Genomic DNA, 16,152 nt, shown 5'->3' with positions numbered 1-16,152 from the left:
TGAAAATAAAGTGAAAGAAGTCAATCGAATAATACAAATAGAAGGAGCAGTAAGTCTTTATGAGAGCTTTGAGCTCTCCTGGGTAGACAAACACGTTCAGCCTCGTTAGGTACTTGTTAGTGTCTGTGAGGCAAGCGTCACATCAATTATGAATTTCTCTATAAAAGGTCTTGGATAAAAGTCCAGCCTTGCAGAAGTTTGAAGTCAAAGTCGTTAACATGCAAACGGTCACATTGGTCCAGCGAGTAGTGTGCATTTGATCTTTTGAGCTGCTTTCAGCTTCGCATGCGCGGCATGTTTAATTAGACCATGAAGTGTTCCTTGAACTGTGCATCTTTGAGCAGGTTTGTGGTGTAGTTGCTTTTAGGATTTTTGTTAAATAATGAGAACATGAGGTTAAGAGCAAGGGGGCAAAGCTCTCCCATCCTCGTTTTAGTGCTGCTAGGAACCTTTGACCAGAACAGCCCGTTTATCGAGTCTTCATCCTGAGCCGAGCTGATCAGCTGCTGACTATAAACGACAAGAATTCAAAGCTGGTCTGAAAAAGCTTGTTGATCTGACAAAAAACCCCTGTGTGTCTCTCCCTTTCAGACGGAGATCCCTGTACCCGAGCAGTTCAAGACAGTCTGGGACGGCAGTAAGCTCGTCACCACAGCAACAGAGATCGCCGGATAAACTGGGGCAGCATATTAAAACGGCCGCCCCTCCTCAACGCCATCCCCACTCGTCTATTTTAATTTTTTTTTTTTTGCAGAGTCCTGTCTGACTGATCGACAACCCCACCAGCTAACTCTCACACTGTACACTGAGATTCAGACCTTTCCCCTTCTTCCTTATCAGCCAATCACAGTTTAAACTGTTCCTTCTGTAAGCCAATTAGAGGGCTGCTTGCCTTATCTGGAGCAGATCCTCCAGCCAATCAGCAGGGAGCAGCTTGTCATTCAAATTAGGGTTTCCCTGCAAGCACTTGAAAAGAGTTTTGCCAACAGCTGGGAAGCTCTGTATGCTTTTTTTTTTTTTTTTTAATTTATCTGGATGATGCTGAGCAAATTTTAGAATAGGCAATGTTGATTCCTCTGCAGCCAATCAGGCTCATTTCTTTCCCTTCTTCCTGGTCAGCTGGGGGGCTGGCGTGTTTAAGTTGTGGCCTCAAGGTTTCTCTTCCATTATATGCAATTCACTGGTGAAGCACTCGTCAAAAAGAGCCCTCTTTAAAGAGGATAAAGGCATCCATATCATCTCCACTGATGACTGCAACCATGAGACTCATAGTGGATAATGGTGTAAAACAAGTTCTCTGAGCACAAAACCAGAGTAAAAGCAAGCTGTGCAAAAACATTCTCTCTTAAATCATTTTTAAAGCATAAATCCATCTAGATGATGTTTGAACGGTTTAAAGTACATTTTCACTTAAATCTACACAGGACATTCCTGAATGAAAGGAAAAAAAACATTCCATGTTAGGAGGCATTTAAGAAAAGTGTGATAAAGAGCAAAGATGTTGGAAGTCGGTGGAAGTGAATTTTAAAAAGTAAAGGAAAACAGACTGGAGTAAGTGATTGGAAACACCTGCTGTAATCACCTGTACAGCTATGAATAGTCGTTGAATATCAGCCTGACCATCAGCATCCTGCTCCTTCTCATGTCTGCAGCTCGCGTAGCTGTGGAGCTCTTCGCTGAATTTTCTTTTGTCTCTTGTTTTTGTTTACCACTTTAATTTCTCTTTTTTGGGGGGGTCCAAACTCAAATCTGCTCATTAGTACTGGAGACATCATTAAAAATGTTGCAATAAATCCAAGTATATGGGTGTCTTTATTTTGATGTTTTATTTGTACAGAAGCATTATTTCACAGTTAAAAGATCCAAATGAGGCAAAACGAAAGTGGCTTAACCCCCCCCCCCCCCCCCCCCCGTAAAACCTGCCAACAATGATGAATAGTGTTTGACCTCATCAGTAAACTGCACCTGTGACTGCTAAAATTATGATGGCATCACAAGACACAGATTAAAAGCCAACACGCTGGAAATGATCAGTGCAAAAAGAGTAAATGATGCTTTCTGCTAAGCTTGAGCGTCCTGTTAAACTGGCGTTATATTGCTCTTGATTTCAACTGCAGCTACAGCAATCTGAGACTATCAGTATGGAGCTGCTTTAGTGTAAATAAGGCAGCAGGTTGGCTTTGAACCACTCTTCTTTGAACTGGAGGTGGTCGCCTTCGGTGGCCAGAAAAACCAGCTTCCCTGCTTTGTCCATCGCCGCCAGACCCAAACGATCCTACACACACACACACACACACACACACACACACGGGGTCTGTTTTACAACCGGCATGTGCAACAAAGTTTGATTAATAAACATTTGCTGATGGAAAACCGAACTAAGATATGTCCTACTACATGCAGAACCATCGTAAGGTGGTTAAGGCAAAAAAAAAAAAAGAAAAAAGAAAAAAGAATAGCTTCTGAATTTTTGGAAAGGCGAAATAAAAGCAGAGATCTATACTTATCAAGGTAATCCTAAGTGTTACAAAGGTGGTTCTTTTCCATTGCCATGGTAACTTGTGCTGCAGCTAACCTGCTCCAGGCCTTCCGTGTACTACAAACCAAGTTCACCAAACCCAGTTAGGCTCAGTGCTCGCCTCAACTCGATAAGTCAACCCAAGGTCCATAATCTAGCTATAAGTACGTTCATAAAAAACATTTAGCTTTAGTTGTTGTTCTTGAGTTAATTGTAATTTTGCAGCATTTTAGTCACTATCTGTTGAGTTTCTACGAGTCATAAATAAATTGACTTGACAAACAGTCTGATACCAAACAATGAATAAAAACAGGGTTAGTCTGTGCGCAGACTTGCAGTATAAATATGTCCTGTTCTGGATTCTCACATTAATGCCTACAGGACAATAAAAGTGTAAAATTGCAACCAACGAGGGGAAAAAAAAAAAAAAAAAAAATAAAGTTGCTCCTTTAAAAAAAAGAAAAAGAAAAAAAGTCTATATTGTTGTAAATGCACACATATCTTCCGTGTGTCTAATTGGCAGATGCTGCACACCAGCAAACAAATATACTCAAATACAGACTGAGACCACGTTTTGACAAATAAATCTGATTACCACCTTCTTGTGACTGCTTAGCCTTCACATTCACAGGAAACACTGGATAATAAAGTGTGTACTGCTCACACCGTCAGCTCTCTTCCCTCATCAGAGAACCTGCAGTGATTACCTCCTTGTAGAGAACGCTCTCCTGTAGAGTCTCGGTCTCTTTGGCTTGGCCAGTTTTCAGGAAGCCGAACCACTGCGAGAAGAATCGGGACAAGACTGTGACTGGTCTTTAATCAGCACCTTTTTTTAATAAAAGTATTTTTTGAAACTGACTTGTGCAGAATTTTGCTAAAACTTTGGCCATCAGGGGACAGAATTTTACCAGTGTGTATGCTGGGATGATTTCAGTTAAGTGCTACTGCTCTTTCCTTACAAGGTGTTTCACCAGACCACTGGTATTGTACTTAATGGTAAAATAAAGGTTGCACTGACTCACTGCACCATCTTGTGGTGTAAACTGGTATTACATGAATGTACAGGCTGGCTCCAGTTCATTCAACTTAAACTTACATCTCTTCAACACATTACACAGACACTTTCAATAAGAAGTCGCTGAAGTTTTTTCTTCACATTGTGTTTTTAGTTCTGTTCATTTTTAAAATAACTACGTGCATTATGTTTGGTACCTCAGTATCGACAGGATCCACCACAGAGTCCTGCAGGAACTTGACCATGACGAACTTCTCTAGCTGCTGAAGATTCTTCTTGTAAGTCTCGTTCACCGCCTTTAGTAGAAAACAAAAACATTTTTCAACAAACAGAAAAAGAACTTTGCAGATGTGCACGAAGAGTTTAAAAATAAAAATAAATAAATCAGATTCAGGAATTACATAAATACAATTAAATGTCTCCATGTGTCTTGTGTGGCTTTCTCTACCTCAAACAATCCCAGGCTTCTTCTTTAAAATGAATTAGCACCCTGCTCTAATAAAGAACCCTTAAAGAGTTTAAAGGACATAATTAATGTGAACAAATCATTCTCTTCTGCGTCGTAGCTCAGTATGAAGAGAACCAAATTGTGAAATAGCTCTTTGACTGGTTTTTATTAAGCGATTATTCAGAAGTTGATTGATTTATGGATCGGCAGAGATAACCCTGCAGGTCAGTTTGTAGCCACACAGTCTAATCCGATCCTGTCTATTAATGAAAGGTTAAGCTCTCGATCTAAACAGCAGTTTACGTCAGTGGGCAAACTTCAGTTTGATGGCACGACACAGACTTTCTTCTTTCTGGAAATGTTGACCCTGGAGCAGACTGTTAAGCACTAATAGGGTGTAATCTCATTGTCTTTTAATTAATACCTTTCACTGGACTTAAGTATCTTATACAGTAGCAGCAGCCGTCTTCCTTCTGTGTTGCCTTCTGTTTTTTCCACTTGTTTATAGTTTTAATGGAGAATAAAGAAATCTAAACGTGTATAAAGGTGTGTTGTACACCGAGAACATTGCATGGTTATAACTCATCTTTGAGACGACAATAAATCATTTATTAACGATTAACTAAACTCCTTAGGCACCAAAGTCCACTTCTATAGTTATTCATAGCTGCATCTCTTTGTCTCCGTCAGCAGATGGCAGAGACAGAGTAGATTCAGTCCTCCAGCTGCCGATAAACACCGAAATGCTGAAAAAAACCCCACAATCTCCCTTTTGTTTTCCTAACGCAGTCACTGTTTACACTTCTGCGACCTCGTTGTACTGACTACAGGGCTGTTCTGGCTCTACCGACCCGCTCTTGATTGATGTCGGCCAGGAAGCGGCTGTACTTCTTGTAGAGATCATCGTTCAAAGGGTCATGCCAGTACTGGGCCTGCACCAGGCTGATAACCACAAACACAGAAACGATTCGTCACAAGATGCTTGACATGACTTAACAGGAACAACAGGCTGATGCAAGACGGAAAACTTACTGCTTTTGAAACCAGCCCAAGTAAGCTTCCTTATTCAGAGCTTCACGAATCATGTCACAGATTTTAGAGCTCTCCCCAGGACACCTGGGCAGCCCGTACACACCTGAGGATTCGAAAAACACACGGGGTTAGGTGCCAGCTTGTTTGGAAGCTGTCAGGAATTAGTAGGCAGCATAGAAAACTGTCAGGAAATAACCTGGACCATTCACTCCCATAGCTCCCTGGTCTGGCTCACAGAGCACTTGAGGCTCTTAATAAGTCTCCAGTGGGAGACTGAGCTGTTTACATCTTTACATAGAGGCTTGAATGTGTTTAATTTGAGGAGAGGAGTTCTGTTTTCAAAGATCACCTGTGATGTGTAAATAGAGCAGAACAGAATAACAAGTCTGACGTCAAAGAGAAGGACCTACAGAGTCAGGTTAAACTTTTATGTGCAGCTGATTTAATGACAATAGACTGAGTTTTATTTTACAAGTTAACTACATCATAAAAGAGCTTTTAGTTTTGTTTTCAGTTTAACTTTCTTTGCAACTACTGAGTTCAGCTCTGAAAGCGAGGCCCTTCAGCCTCCTGGTAGATGCACTTATCGAATAAGTTTGAACATAGTAGGTAAGTTCCTTCGTTAGTTGATGTCCGACCTTGACATTTATATTAGGGTCACTGAGATTTAAAGCTGATACACCTGTGGTATCAATTTGAAAATCCTACGTCAACCTGTTCTCTAGTTATCATGTTCACGGCGCCAGCCCGCTTGGCAGGGTGATGGCAAAACCTCAGCCTTTTTTGGCTGAAGGGTAAAAAAAAACAAACAAAAAAAAACAAAAACAACCCTAAACACTACTTTTACATCAGAATATATCTGGTCAGCTCTGCTCACAGGGAAGTGAGCTAAAGTTATCATTATAGTATCACCTTGGTGCTGACCGCCAACAGAGATCAGGTTTTTCATTGGTGGAGAGGCACAGCGCTGAGCCACAGCCCTCCTGCGAACAGAGGAACCGGGTCAAAGAGTCAGAGCGAGCTTCCTCATTTCAGTCAGGAGACAAAAACTACGAGCGGGAAACATGCCGAGGCCCGAGAGTTGGTTTTTTTTCAAACACACAAAGCTTCCAATTTCTCTTGCATAACAAGTAAGAAAACCAGAGTCCAGAACAGGAGTTACATACAGAAATTGCGCCCCCTGGGAGAAGCCCATCGCATTGTATCCTCCCTTCAACTTGGGGTCCAGAGCCAGCTGATTGCACACCATGGACACCTGCTCATTCACATCTGAGAAAAACCCATTTTCTGTGTCCTGCAGGAGGAAAAACATGAAAAGTTCAAATCACAAGTGACAGATTAAAAGAAGAAAATGAGCAGAGAGATAACGTTACGGCGTCACCACGGATCAAAGCCGTACCCGTGCAGGTTTGGTATAAATATTAACACAGAGGAGTCACACAGTGAAGCTGCAAAGGAGCCATTTTTCTGATGTAACTTATGTCACTACTACTGCAAATACCACAGAATAGGATCCATCACACATGTGGAAAGCTGCTGTGGGACTGTTAAAGAAAGAAAAAAAAAAAGGCGTTCTTTATTAAACATGTCATATTCACTTTTACTGTGTGTTTCTGTGAGAAGACGAGTGGCCGTGAGTCATCTTCTGAAGGTAGTGAAGCAATGCTACGTCTTAATAGGATGACAGCGATTTTTTTTAGCTGCGAAATAGCATTACAGGAAGTTTTATCTATGCGTCCAGTCTGTACAACAGCTTCAGCGTCTTAAAAAGGTACAGGAAGTATGTAATCTTTTGAAGTTTTTTAATTTAAAAAAAAATATATATATATAATAATAATAATAATAATAATAATAATAATAATAATAATAATAATAATAATAATAATAATCCATTATCATTCATTTAGAATGAATATCAAAAATACACAGGAGTGGGCGCTTGTTTGTGGAAGCTGCCGTGTTGCCTCACCTTGTAGAGACTGACATATAATACAGAGGGCGAGATGAACATCCGCCAATATTTCACAGTTACTTATCGTCACCAGATTAAACATGTAACCCTCCCATTGCTGGACAAATGAGCCAGCTAAACAACAAGAGCTGGTTTTAAGCTAACGTTACGCCAGCTAACGTTAAGCTAGAGTGTCCTTAAAAAATTTAATTGTTTTTTTAAAGTTATCGCATTTTCCCTCTGATAAAAAAAAACTTGACATTGTCACATCATACGAGTGTCTGACACAATAAAAACAGATACATTTCAAAGAGTTTAACTAATGCCAGCTAATGGCAGCAAATGCCAGGTAACAGCACTTAACAAAGGCTAACAGCAGCTAATAGCAGCAAAAACAGCAGCACTTACTGACAGAAAAGTTCAGCATATCCTCAACAACTCATCTCGGTATCGCTGTCAGTGGACAGAAGTGGGCTTCACTGACTCGTTTCGGACTCCTTTTACTAATTTTTACAGAATCATCCAATAGTAAATCGTAAATACATATGGACATCCAGTATATTTCTAAGGTAAAGTAAAGACTAACAGCCTGCAGTCACTGTGAATCATGCACTTTAATAGGGAAGGTTAAGAAAGCTGAATTCTACAGTCTGCAATCTATTAAATCTAGTGGTGAGATTTCACACACTCTACCTTTAATGCCATTTAAATTTTTACTTTCATACTATTAATATTCCACTAATTACAGAGATGAGGGGAAAATTTTGCTTTTTAAAAATTGCACTTTTCAAAAAAGTGTGAGTCTTCATAACTTCTTAAGTACAGAGCAGAAAAACAGAAAACACATTCAAGCTCTGTTAAAATCTCTCTACCACTGCCACAATCTAAAGCTAAGTTATTGTTTGTTGTTTTTTTTAAATCAAAAAGAAATATTCTTTAATGAGCTCTGAGCATTAATATAATGAGAAATATCATTTTTTCAGGCACAAAGCTGCAAAATTTAATGTTTATGATGTGGAATTAAAAAAGCAACGATCGGTATTTCGTCTGTTTCCTGATGATTCACAGGAGAAAACTTCATGGGGTGTTTTTGGGTTGCATGCTCATATTAAATTAAAGCTTCCAACAATGAAATCAGATATTTCATTGTTTCTCTTCGTGACTCTGTAATACGTCATCTCTGTCCAGAAACCTTCTGTTTATGAGGGGCAGCCAATCAGAAGAAAGTTGTCCTTATATAGGGAGGAGCTAAACTATCTTATTTCAAAGAGATGCATCGAGGTAAAAATAAGGATTATTTTGAACAGCGCAAACGTAGAGCCCAAAAATACAAATTCATACCTGAAAATTCCTTGAACTGTTCTAACATTACCATGTGACTAATGCAAAGACCATTTTATTCACAGAAAATATTTTCACTTTCATAAATGTCTTTACAGCGTGAGGTTACCTCCACTATGTTTTTCCCAATCATCACTGAGAACACGTAAACTCCTGGGATCTCCTGCTCAATCATTTTCTTTATATAGCCCATGCTCAAAGGGTTGCAACACGAGTCACCTGATGAAGAAAATACAAATAAACACAAGCCTCATCGTCCAACTTTATTGAAGGGAATCAGGCATATCCACAGTATTTTTATGGCTTATTTTAAATACATATAAATCAGGTAGAGGCTCAGTGCAGAGCACAGTCTTCTTTGGTTTAAGCTCTAAAATCTTCTGCACTCTGAGTTAGAGGTAGTGTCTTTTTTTGCCTGAGGAAGAAGAGAAAGTGTTTTTCTTTTCACTTCCTCAGGTGGGATTTCTCCATCTAGTATAGGATTTAATGAGCAGCCTATCAGTTTTAAGCACAATCCTCATCTCTCACATTACAGCTCAGGTTTTTATCTCACTGCAGTGTTGCTGTAAACATGTGGCTTTCACTTTCGTCAGCAGGAAGTGACGTGAATCGATGAATCACATGTTACCAAGGTAAGTTATTCAAATGTGTACTGAACAGTGGGGGCAAAGGCATCACAGTTAACTTTTTTTGTACTATTCTAGATTATTTTGTGTAAAACAACACAATCCCAATAACTACACATCTGTGGATGCATCTTTTAAAACAAACAAACAAACAAACCAAAAAACAGGATTAATTACCACACATGAGATTTTAAAGATCCTTTTCATGGCAGGTTTACATAAAAACATGCAAATTATTCAGTTCTATTTACATATTGTGGAAAAATGAGCTGAAGATTAAATGTGCATCTCAGTTTAAACATAATAGAGAAACTATGTACAGTTGGGTGAGTTTTTTCAATCTTAAAGCTTCTTAAGCCAAAATAAAAGAGGAACACCGGATGTTTCATGGTTTCATAAATCAATCTGGTTGTGATTTTGTCCACAATAAAATTAATTTTCATTCATAGTTTTGATTAAACAACTTGCAGTACTTGAATTGAAAAACTGAATTAGAAAACAAATGACACAATTGCATGGGCCTCTACATATCAGACCTTTAACAGTCAGCAACCCCTTATATATGTCTCTGGAACTTAAAACACTCTGCATCAGCTCATAAGCTGGTGTACTGTGTTTTTATGGTTATTATGAATACTGGTTTGTAGTGTGGTTTCAGAAAGGTGGCTTATGCTTAATTTTTTTTTCTGTGAAGACTATAAAGGTGCCATTTTTAAGATTTTTTCCAATATATCCCTACAGTAACAGAGAACAGAGTCACTTACCCATCCCATGCCAGAGCACTAGTGGTACAGTCCCATTGTCGGAGTCATGAATTGGGCTGGAGGTAACAAGCAGCACTGGCGCAGCCAGGAGAAAACACAAAAGGACAGCTGCCATTCTGAGTCCTGACACATGGAAACAAAATGAACTAGTTTTTCCTATTTTATCAACATCCAAGAAATAACAGACCCCTGGAATCTCTCGGCAATATGAATTTATTAATGCTATCTCTATATAAGCAATATTTGCTGTTATTCAGTTAAATGCTGTATGCTTTTATTTATTACAAATCCCCTTTGTCATTTAACCTTTTTTCTAAACCCCTGTATGTCATGGTTGCTAATTGCACTGGTCCATGTTTGTCAAAAGATATCTGCTGTATGTTTGTATACAGTCAGTGGTCCTTGCATGTGAATGAATATCAAATAAATGGGAAAGTACAATAAAATGTTCGACAGGAAATCATCCCTGTGCTTCCTAGTATCCCCAGAGCTTCCAGTTTATTAGAGCTGGTCATCCCGGGTATATTTATATCTGTATTAGAAACTCAGCTCACTATAAGTGCGTCTATGAATTATCCTCATGTCACTTCGAACAAGCTAACTACAAACGAAAGAGCACATGATTTACATCAAACGCATACTTATTACGTACATTTTGGAATATGCAGTAGCGCATTGGTGCTGTACCAAAGGTTTAAATCTACGCAACGTATTCTTTAAAATATGTATGTAAATATAGTTAGATTAAATTAAATAAAAGATGTCCAAAATTCCCCCAAAACACTACTCACCGCTTCCGTATCCTTACTGTTTGTCTGTTGGACTGCTTGTCACATGATAATGTTTGGAGCGTGTAACCAATCACGTGAAAGGGGAGGGGTTAAAAGCTAAAGGGGGCGGAATCTCCAAGTTACGTTAAAGTTAGCCTTTTTTTGTCATTTCTTATCCATTTAGTTTGATTTAACCAACTTTACGCCTGTATTAGGATTGCTGAAGATTATGTCCACTTGTGTAGCAAGCTTCACATGGATACTTTAACATCTGGCCTCTTATTTTGAGACCTAAATACCGCACTCCAGCTACCTGCTAACGCTTAGCTTGCCATGCTAGCTCGTTGTGAAATTCCTGGACAACAGCATTCCTGCTCGGATTATTCAGCGAGTTTTCTGGAGGCTTGAGGCGGAATTGAAGAAGAACGAGCAAGTGAGATAATAAAGGACAGGATGAATATTCAGTACGAGGATACGACATTACCGGGGAGCTACGGCGTCGTGGGGTCGTTCCCCAAAAGTTTTGGTTATGGAGTGGAAGTGTCAGACCTTGAGGAGAGCCCGACATCAGCTGATAAACCCAGGATCCTGCTGATGGGGCTGCGGCGCAGCGGCAAGTCCTCTATACAGAAGGTATGGTCATTTATCTGTCCCCGAACACCATCCAGATCACCACAGGATCTGGATGGTGAGTTCATAGTAAACAAAAAGCGAACAAAGGAAACAGTTTGGTTACATGTACACCTAAAGGAGATATCACCGTGGGTCAACACACCTGAATGAAATGATTAGTTCATTACCAGGCTTCTGGAGAGCTTCAAGACATGTTGAGGAGGTAATTTAGCCATTTAAATCAGCTGTGCTGGATCAAGGACACATCTAAAACCTGCAGGATACCGGCCCTCGAGGCCCGGAGTTCGACACCTGTGATTTAAAAGATGGAGAATGAGACCTGCAATGCTGTATGATTTAGAGTGGCAGGCATGTGCAGAGGAGGGCTGGAAAAGGGTGTTGAAGGTGGAGCTGCCAGGCAGGAGGAAAGCTTCATGGATGTAGTGGAGGAGGACGCGTTGGTGTGACAGACGAGAAGGTTAGGGATAGGCTGAGATGGAGGCCGATGATCCACGGTGGCGACCCCAAAGTTAGCTTTGAGAGGTGGATAAACCTTTAGATCCAGGGTAGTGGTGAGAAATGACTCTTAATAAGTCACATGAAAATTTTGATTGTCAGCTTCATTTGTTATGGATTTAGTCAACTCAATTCAACAAGACATATGCAGAAGTTTAATGTTTTAAGTATTTCAGCTTCTTTCTGATCTCTAGGCAGTGTAAAGCTGCAACAAAAAAGGGAGCCTTTAACTCATGAAACTAAAGAGCATAATCAGCTGAGCCTTGTTGCCTTTGATCAAGAACAACACAGCCTGCTCTGGATCAGTCTAACAGAATCCATTATGTAATGGATTTGTATTATTATAGCGCTTTTCCAGTATTAGTGACCACTCAAAGTGCTTTAGACTACAAGTCACATTTTAACCATAGATACATATATCTGTTATAAGTCCAAACAGGCAAACTCGACACAGAAAGGCCCGAGCTGGGGTTCCAACCAACAACTTTATTGCTGTGAGGGGTCAGTGCTGACCACTCATAATAAGGATGTTGATAACTGATAATTCAGGATGTTGGAATGCTGTTCCACGTCATTCTTCCCACTTTAACCTTTCTCTGAACTCCATCTTCCTCCAGTTTCACAGTCATTAAAAGTTTCAGTCTTTTTTGTTGCTGCATTTCCGTTTATTTGTGAAAGATTTCATCACAGGCCTCAAAAATCAGCATAGCATGTGACTTTGTGGTGACTTGGAGTTTTTCACCCAGGATTTAGCGGACGACATGTTAGAAAAGTTTGTGACTTCTGAGAACTAAAGCCAGTCGAAATGTGGGAGTTTGTTTCAATATGACATATATATATATTTACAGCGAATAAAACAAGTATTGAACACATCATCAATTTTCTAAATATATAGATATTTCTAAATGCCATTATGTCAGTAACAACCCATCCAATTCAGACATGTAAAGACATGAAACCATAGATGTTCATCAATTATGTGTAATAATGAGAAATGACCCCAGAAAAGATTATTGAACACGCTTACTGAAAATGATTTAGTGTTTCGTACAAAAGCCTTTATCTGTGACAGTTTAGGCGCCTCCTGTGTGGAGAAACCAGTCACATGAATGAGCCAGAATCACGCCTGAGCAAACAGTCTTCAAATCCCGTGGGCCCCTTCTATGACCTCTGACCTTTAGTTCTTTCCATAGATTTTCACTTGGATTCAGGTCAGGTGTTAGGCTGGGCCATTCTAGCAGCTTTATTTTCTTTCTCTGAAACCACCTGAGAGTTTCCTTGCTGTGTGTTTGGGATCATCGCCTTGCTGAAACGTCCACCCTTGTTTCTTTTTTATCAAGAATGTCTCAGTACATTTTTCCAACTTTGATTATATGAAGCATGCCAGAACACCATGGTGTTTCCACCACCAAACTTTACTGTTGATATGGTGTATTTGGGGTGATATGCAGTGGCGTTTGACAAACATGGTGTGTATTATGGCATCCAGAGAGTTCAGTTTGCCTCTCATCTGAGCGGACTATATTCTCCCAGTATTTCATAGGCTTGTCTAAACGTTGTTCAGCAAACTTCAAACGCGCTTCAGCATGCTTTTTCTTCAGCTGTGTGGTGAGTGTGCGTACAGTTCATGGTGGTTGAGTGCATTACTTGTCGTTTCCCAAAAAGTTGAATCTGTTCATCTGAATGTAGCAAATTGGTGATGTTTAAATTTCTGAGAGTAACTGTAATCTTTGTGCATCACTACTCAGGTTGTTTTCCACAAGATGTCACCCAACGAGACTTTATTCCTCGAAAGCACCAACAAAATCTACAAAGATGACATCTCCGGCAGTTCCTTTGTCAACTTCCAGATCTGGGACTTCCCCGGCCAGGTGGATTTCTTCGACCCCACATTTGACAGTGAGATGATCTTCAAGGGAGCTGGTGCTTTGATCTTTGTCATCGACGCTCAGGTACGGTGACTTAAGTGTGACTTGGTGCTTTGGGTGGTGAATTAAATCATGTGTTAACTAAATCAGCACATCCTGTCTTCTGTTACCAGGATGACTACATGGAGGCTCTCAGCCGGTTACATCTAACTGTATCCAGAGCCTACAAAGTGAATCCAGACATCAACTTTGAGGTGTTCATCCACAAAGTAGACGGTCTGTCAGACGACCACAAAATCGAAACGCAGAGAGATATTCACCAGAGGGCCAATGATGACCTGACAGATGCCAGCCTGGAGAAGGTTCACCTCAGGTGAGAGTCTGACGTGTCTACACAGGTGAAATACTACAGAGCTTCTTGTCATGGTTAAGGTGTAGTTTAGCATTCATACTAGTAAGTCAGACAGCTAAGACTGATCCCATTCAGTGATAGACTGTCCAGTTAGTCCCCTAACACAGTCATTCCTAAAGTGTGGGTCCCCCTGGTGGATTGTAAAAGGTACTGCAGGTGGGCTGAAGTAATAACAGAAATTCAGTTTTAAAGTGCTCACATGTATGAACAGTTACATGTTTATATAAATGTGTTTATTTATATAAAAAAAATGAATTAAAAGTGGTAACAGGAGGTGGTTAGTTTGTAATATTATTCACTACTCTGACCTAAATTTACTGCTTTTGTATTTTATTAAAGTTTGTGTCCCAGTGACAGGTCGGTCACACATTGGCTGTAACACTTTACATATGACTGGGTAGCATTAGCTGTTTATGGCCAAAAGCTGGTGATCATGTTTCTGTTTGTTGTTGTTGTTGTTGTTGTTGTTGTTGTTTAAATAAAATTTTCAACTAAATGAATCACTTTCTGTTGTATTTTCAATAGAGTGAACATTTAAGATTGGACAAGTACAGATACAGTATTTGAGATTTCTCAAGTTATTAGTCAGAGCCATCGTGCAAATATTCAACTATTTTAGGGGTAGGTATTCAGTTTTCAATTTTGGGATTCTCTGTTGTTGAAAGTACAGCACAGCCAATCTTTTAACTGTGAGGTCTACCAAACCTGACCCTCATCTCAAACCTGACCCTAGTCCTTTCTTTCTAAATAGTTCTTTTGTAACCTGATTGCCCAGTCCTGGGAGAACATTTTAAAAAGAACAGATGTTATATATTCTGATGCTTAGAGTTAGAGTTACAGTCATCTGTGGTGATAATTAGGCCTCAAAGGTTTTAAGACACCCTTGGAAAGCAGACGTGCTCAGAAGCTAAAATTAAAGCTTCTATCTCAGTTTTGGTAACTGTCTCGTCGTCTTTATTTTGTGTCCTCAGCTTCTACCTGACCAGCATCTACGACCACTCCATATTCGAGGCCTTCAGTAAAGTCGTCCAGAAGCTTATTCCTCAGTTGCCAACACTGGAGAACCTTTTGAACATTTTCATATCTGTATGTTTCATTTATGTTATTTGAACCACAATAAGAAGCCTCATTGTATTTTCTTTTTCGTATAATAAACATCCCTCCTGCTTTGCAGCACTCCGGGATTGAAAAGGCCTTCCTATTCGATGTCAGTAGCAAGATTTACATAGCCACAGACAGCGCCCCCGTGGACATGCAGTCCTACGAACTCTGCTGCGACATGATCGACGTGGTCCTCGACATCTCCAGCATTTACGGGTGAGAAAAGCTATCAGATTTGTTTTGAGCTTTGGCGAAGAGCAGCGTTTAGAGGTGCTTTTGTCTTTGCCTGCCAGGCTGGAGGACGGCAGCGGCTCTGCCTATGATGAAGAGTCTTTGGCGATCATCAAGCTCAATAACACCACAGTGCTTTATTTGAAAGAGGTCACGAAGTTCCTCGCGCTCGTCTGCATCCTCAGAGAGGAGAGCTTTGAGAGGAAAGGTGTGTACTTTTATTTTTTGTAATTGCTAGTGTTGGCTTTATCAGGAAAATCTTCCTACGTAAATGTGTAAAAACCTGAAGAAATTCACATAATAAACACACAAACACTATACACAATTGTAAACATGCTCACTAATTTTCTTTGCAGGTTTGATAGAGTACAATTTTCACTGTTTCCGAAAAGCCATTCACGAAGTGTTTGAAGTCGGCAGTTCGAACGACGGTGCCGCCTGGAGACCAGCGAGCTCGTCCAGCAACAGCCAACCAAGCCTTAAATATGCTTCTCTGAATGGAAGTGATGTTTAGAGGGGCCGTAACTCTGCGGTTTACATGAAGTCCAGTGAGGCTGATGAACGATGACTCTTACGTTTCACAGAGTCTTATCTATACGTGGTTCCTCCATCAAACGCGAGAGTTTTTCTGTTGTACCAGCAAGATTGTGAAAAAACTACTCGGCTGAATGTCACGAAATTTGGTGGAGAGGCCGAACGAGGGCAAAGGATGTAGAGGATTTACTTTGAATCTGAATAATTTTCTGGAAAACTGTGAGAGAACGCATTGGCCATGATTGAGAATGCGCTCTGCCCAGTGCGGGAAATACTGTCTCGTACGAATCGTATTTTTTTTCTCTGCCATCCTGCAGAAATGTTCAAATTTTCAGTCAACTGTGTTTACCTTCTCGGCCAGTACTCTGGAACGTAGAAACACTTGTGGCCCAGTTTAAGTAGAAATGCTCTAA

At 40.1% G+C, this 16,152-nt stretch overlaps 3 protein-coding genes across 3 annotated transcripts in view; 2 read left to right on the top strand and 1 right to left on the bottom strand.

Moving 5' to 3' along the window:
• cap1 (CAP, adenylate cyclase-associated protein 1 (yeast)) overlaps positions 1-1,798 on the top strand; it is a 15,888-nt gene extending 14,090 nt beyond the window's left edge. The window contains exon 13 of the mRNA XM_085446315.1: positions 592-1,798. Within this exon, the coding sequence (XP_085302441.1) occupies positions 592-675 (84 nt within the window). The 3' untranslated portion in view covers positions 676-1,798. The remainder of the gene's footprint in view (positions 1-591) is intronic.
• On the bottom strand, positions 1,794-10,562 carry ppt1 (palmitoyl-protein thioesterase 1 (ceroid-lipofuscinosis, neuronal 1, infantile)). The gene is made up of 10 exons (XM_085446318.1): positions 10,487-10,562; positions 9,696-9,818; positions 8,415-8,524; positions 6,180-6,307; positions 5,926-5,996; positions 5,014-5,116; positions 4,833-4,923; positions 3,731-3,829; positions 3,226-3,297; positions 1,794-2,275 (listed from the first exon to the last, which is right to left on the bottom strand). The coding sequence occupies exons 2-10, from the start codon at positions 9,808-9,810 to the stop codon at positions 2,153-2,155; spliced, it is 912 nt and encodes a 303-aa protein (XP_085302444.1). The 5' UTR covers positions 9,811-9,818; positions 10,487-10,562; the 3' UTR covers positions 1,794-2,152.
• On the top strand, positions 10,561-16,152 carry rragcb (Ras-related GTP binding Cb). The gene is made up of 7 exons (XM_085446317.1): positions 10,561-11,098; positions 13,342-13,545; positions 13,635-13,834; positions 14,845-14,959; positions 15,048-15,190; positions 15,268-15,413; positions 15,562-16,152. Exons 1-7 carry the CDS (start codon positions 10,919-10,921, stop codon positions 15,717-15,719), a joined length of 1,146 nt encoding a protein of 381 aa, XP_085302443.1. The 5' UTR covers positions 10,561-10,918; the 3' UTR covers positions 15,720-16,152.

This window comes from Copadichromis virginalis, linkage group LG22, assembly GCF_057382275.1.
Source record: "Copadichromis virginalis isolate Kocher_CV1m ecotype Utaka linkage group LG22, C_Virginalis_male_GT1.1, whole genome shotgun sequence".
Taxonomy (NCBI): Eukaryota; Metazoa; Chordata; class Actinopteri; order Cichliformes; family Cichlidae; genus Copadichromis; species Copadichromis virginalis.
The sequence above is the reverse complement of the archived record's forward strand: the minus strand, read 5'-3'. Positions and strand labels throughout refer to the sequence as shown.

Excerpts from the sequence above, each read along its gene's own strand:
- ppt1 (XM_085446318.1), bottom strand. The coding sequence starts at position 9,810 with ATGGCAGCTGTCCTTTTGTGTTTTCTCCTGGCTGCGCCAGTGCTGCTT. Across the intron at positions 3,298-3,730 it reads TGGATCCTGTCGATACTGAG|TGGTTCGGCTTCCTGAAAAC; the intron begins GTACCAAACATA and ends TTCTTCTCGCAG. Across the intron at positions 2,276-3,225 it reads AGAGCGTTCTCTACAAGGAG|GATCGTTTGGGTCTGGCGGC; the intron begins GTAATCACTGCA and ends GTGTGTGTGTAG.
- rragcb (XM_085446317.1), top strand. The coding sequence starts at position 10,919 with ATGAATATTCAGTACGAGGATACGACATTACCGGGGAGCTACGGCGTC. Across the intron at positions 11,099-13,341 it reads GCAAGTCCTCTATACAGAAG|GTTGTTTTCCACAAGATGTC; the intron begins GTATGGTCATTT and ends ATCACTACTCAG. Across the intron at positions 13,546-13,634 it reads TCTTTGTCATCGACGCTCAG|GATGACTACATGGAGGCTCT; the intron begins GTACGGTGACTT and ends TTCTGTTACCAG.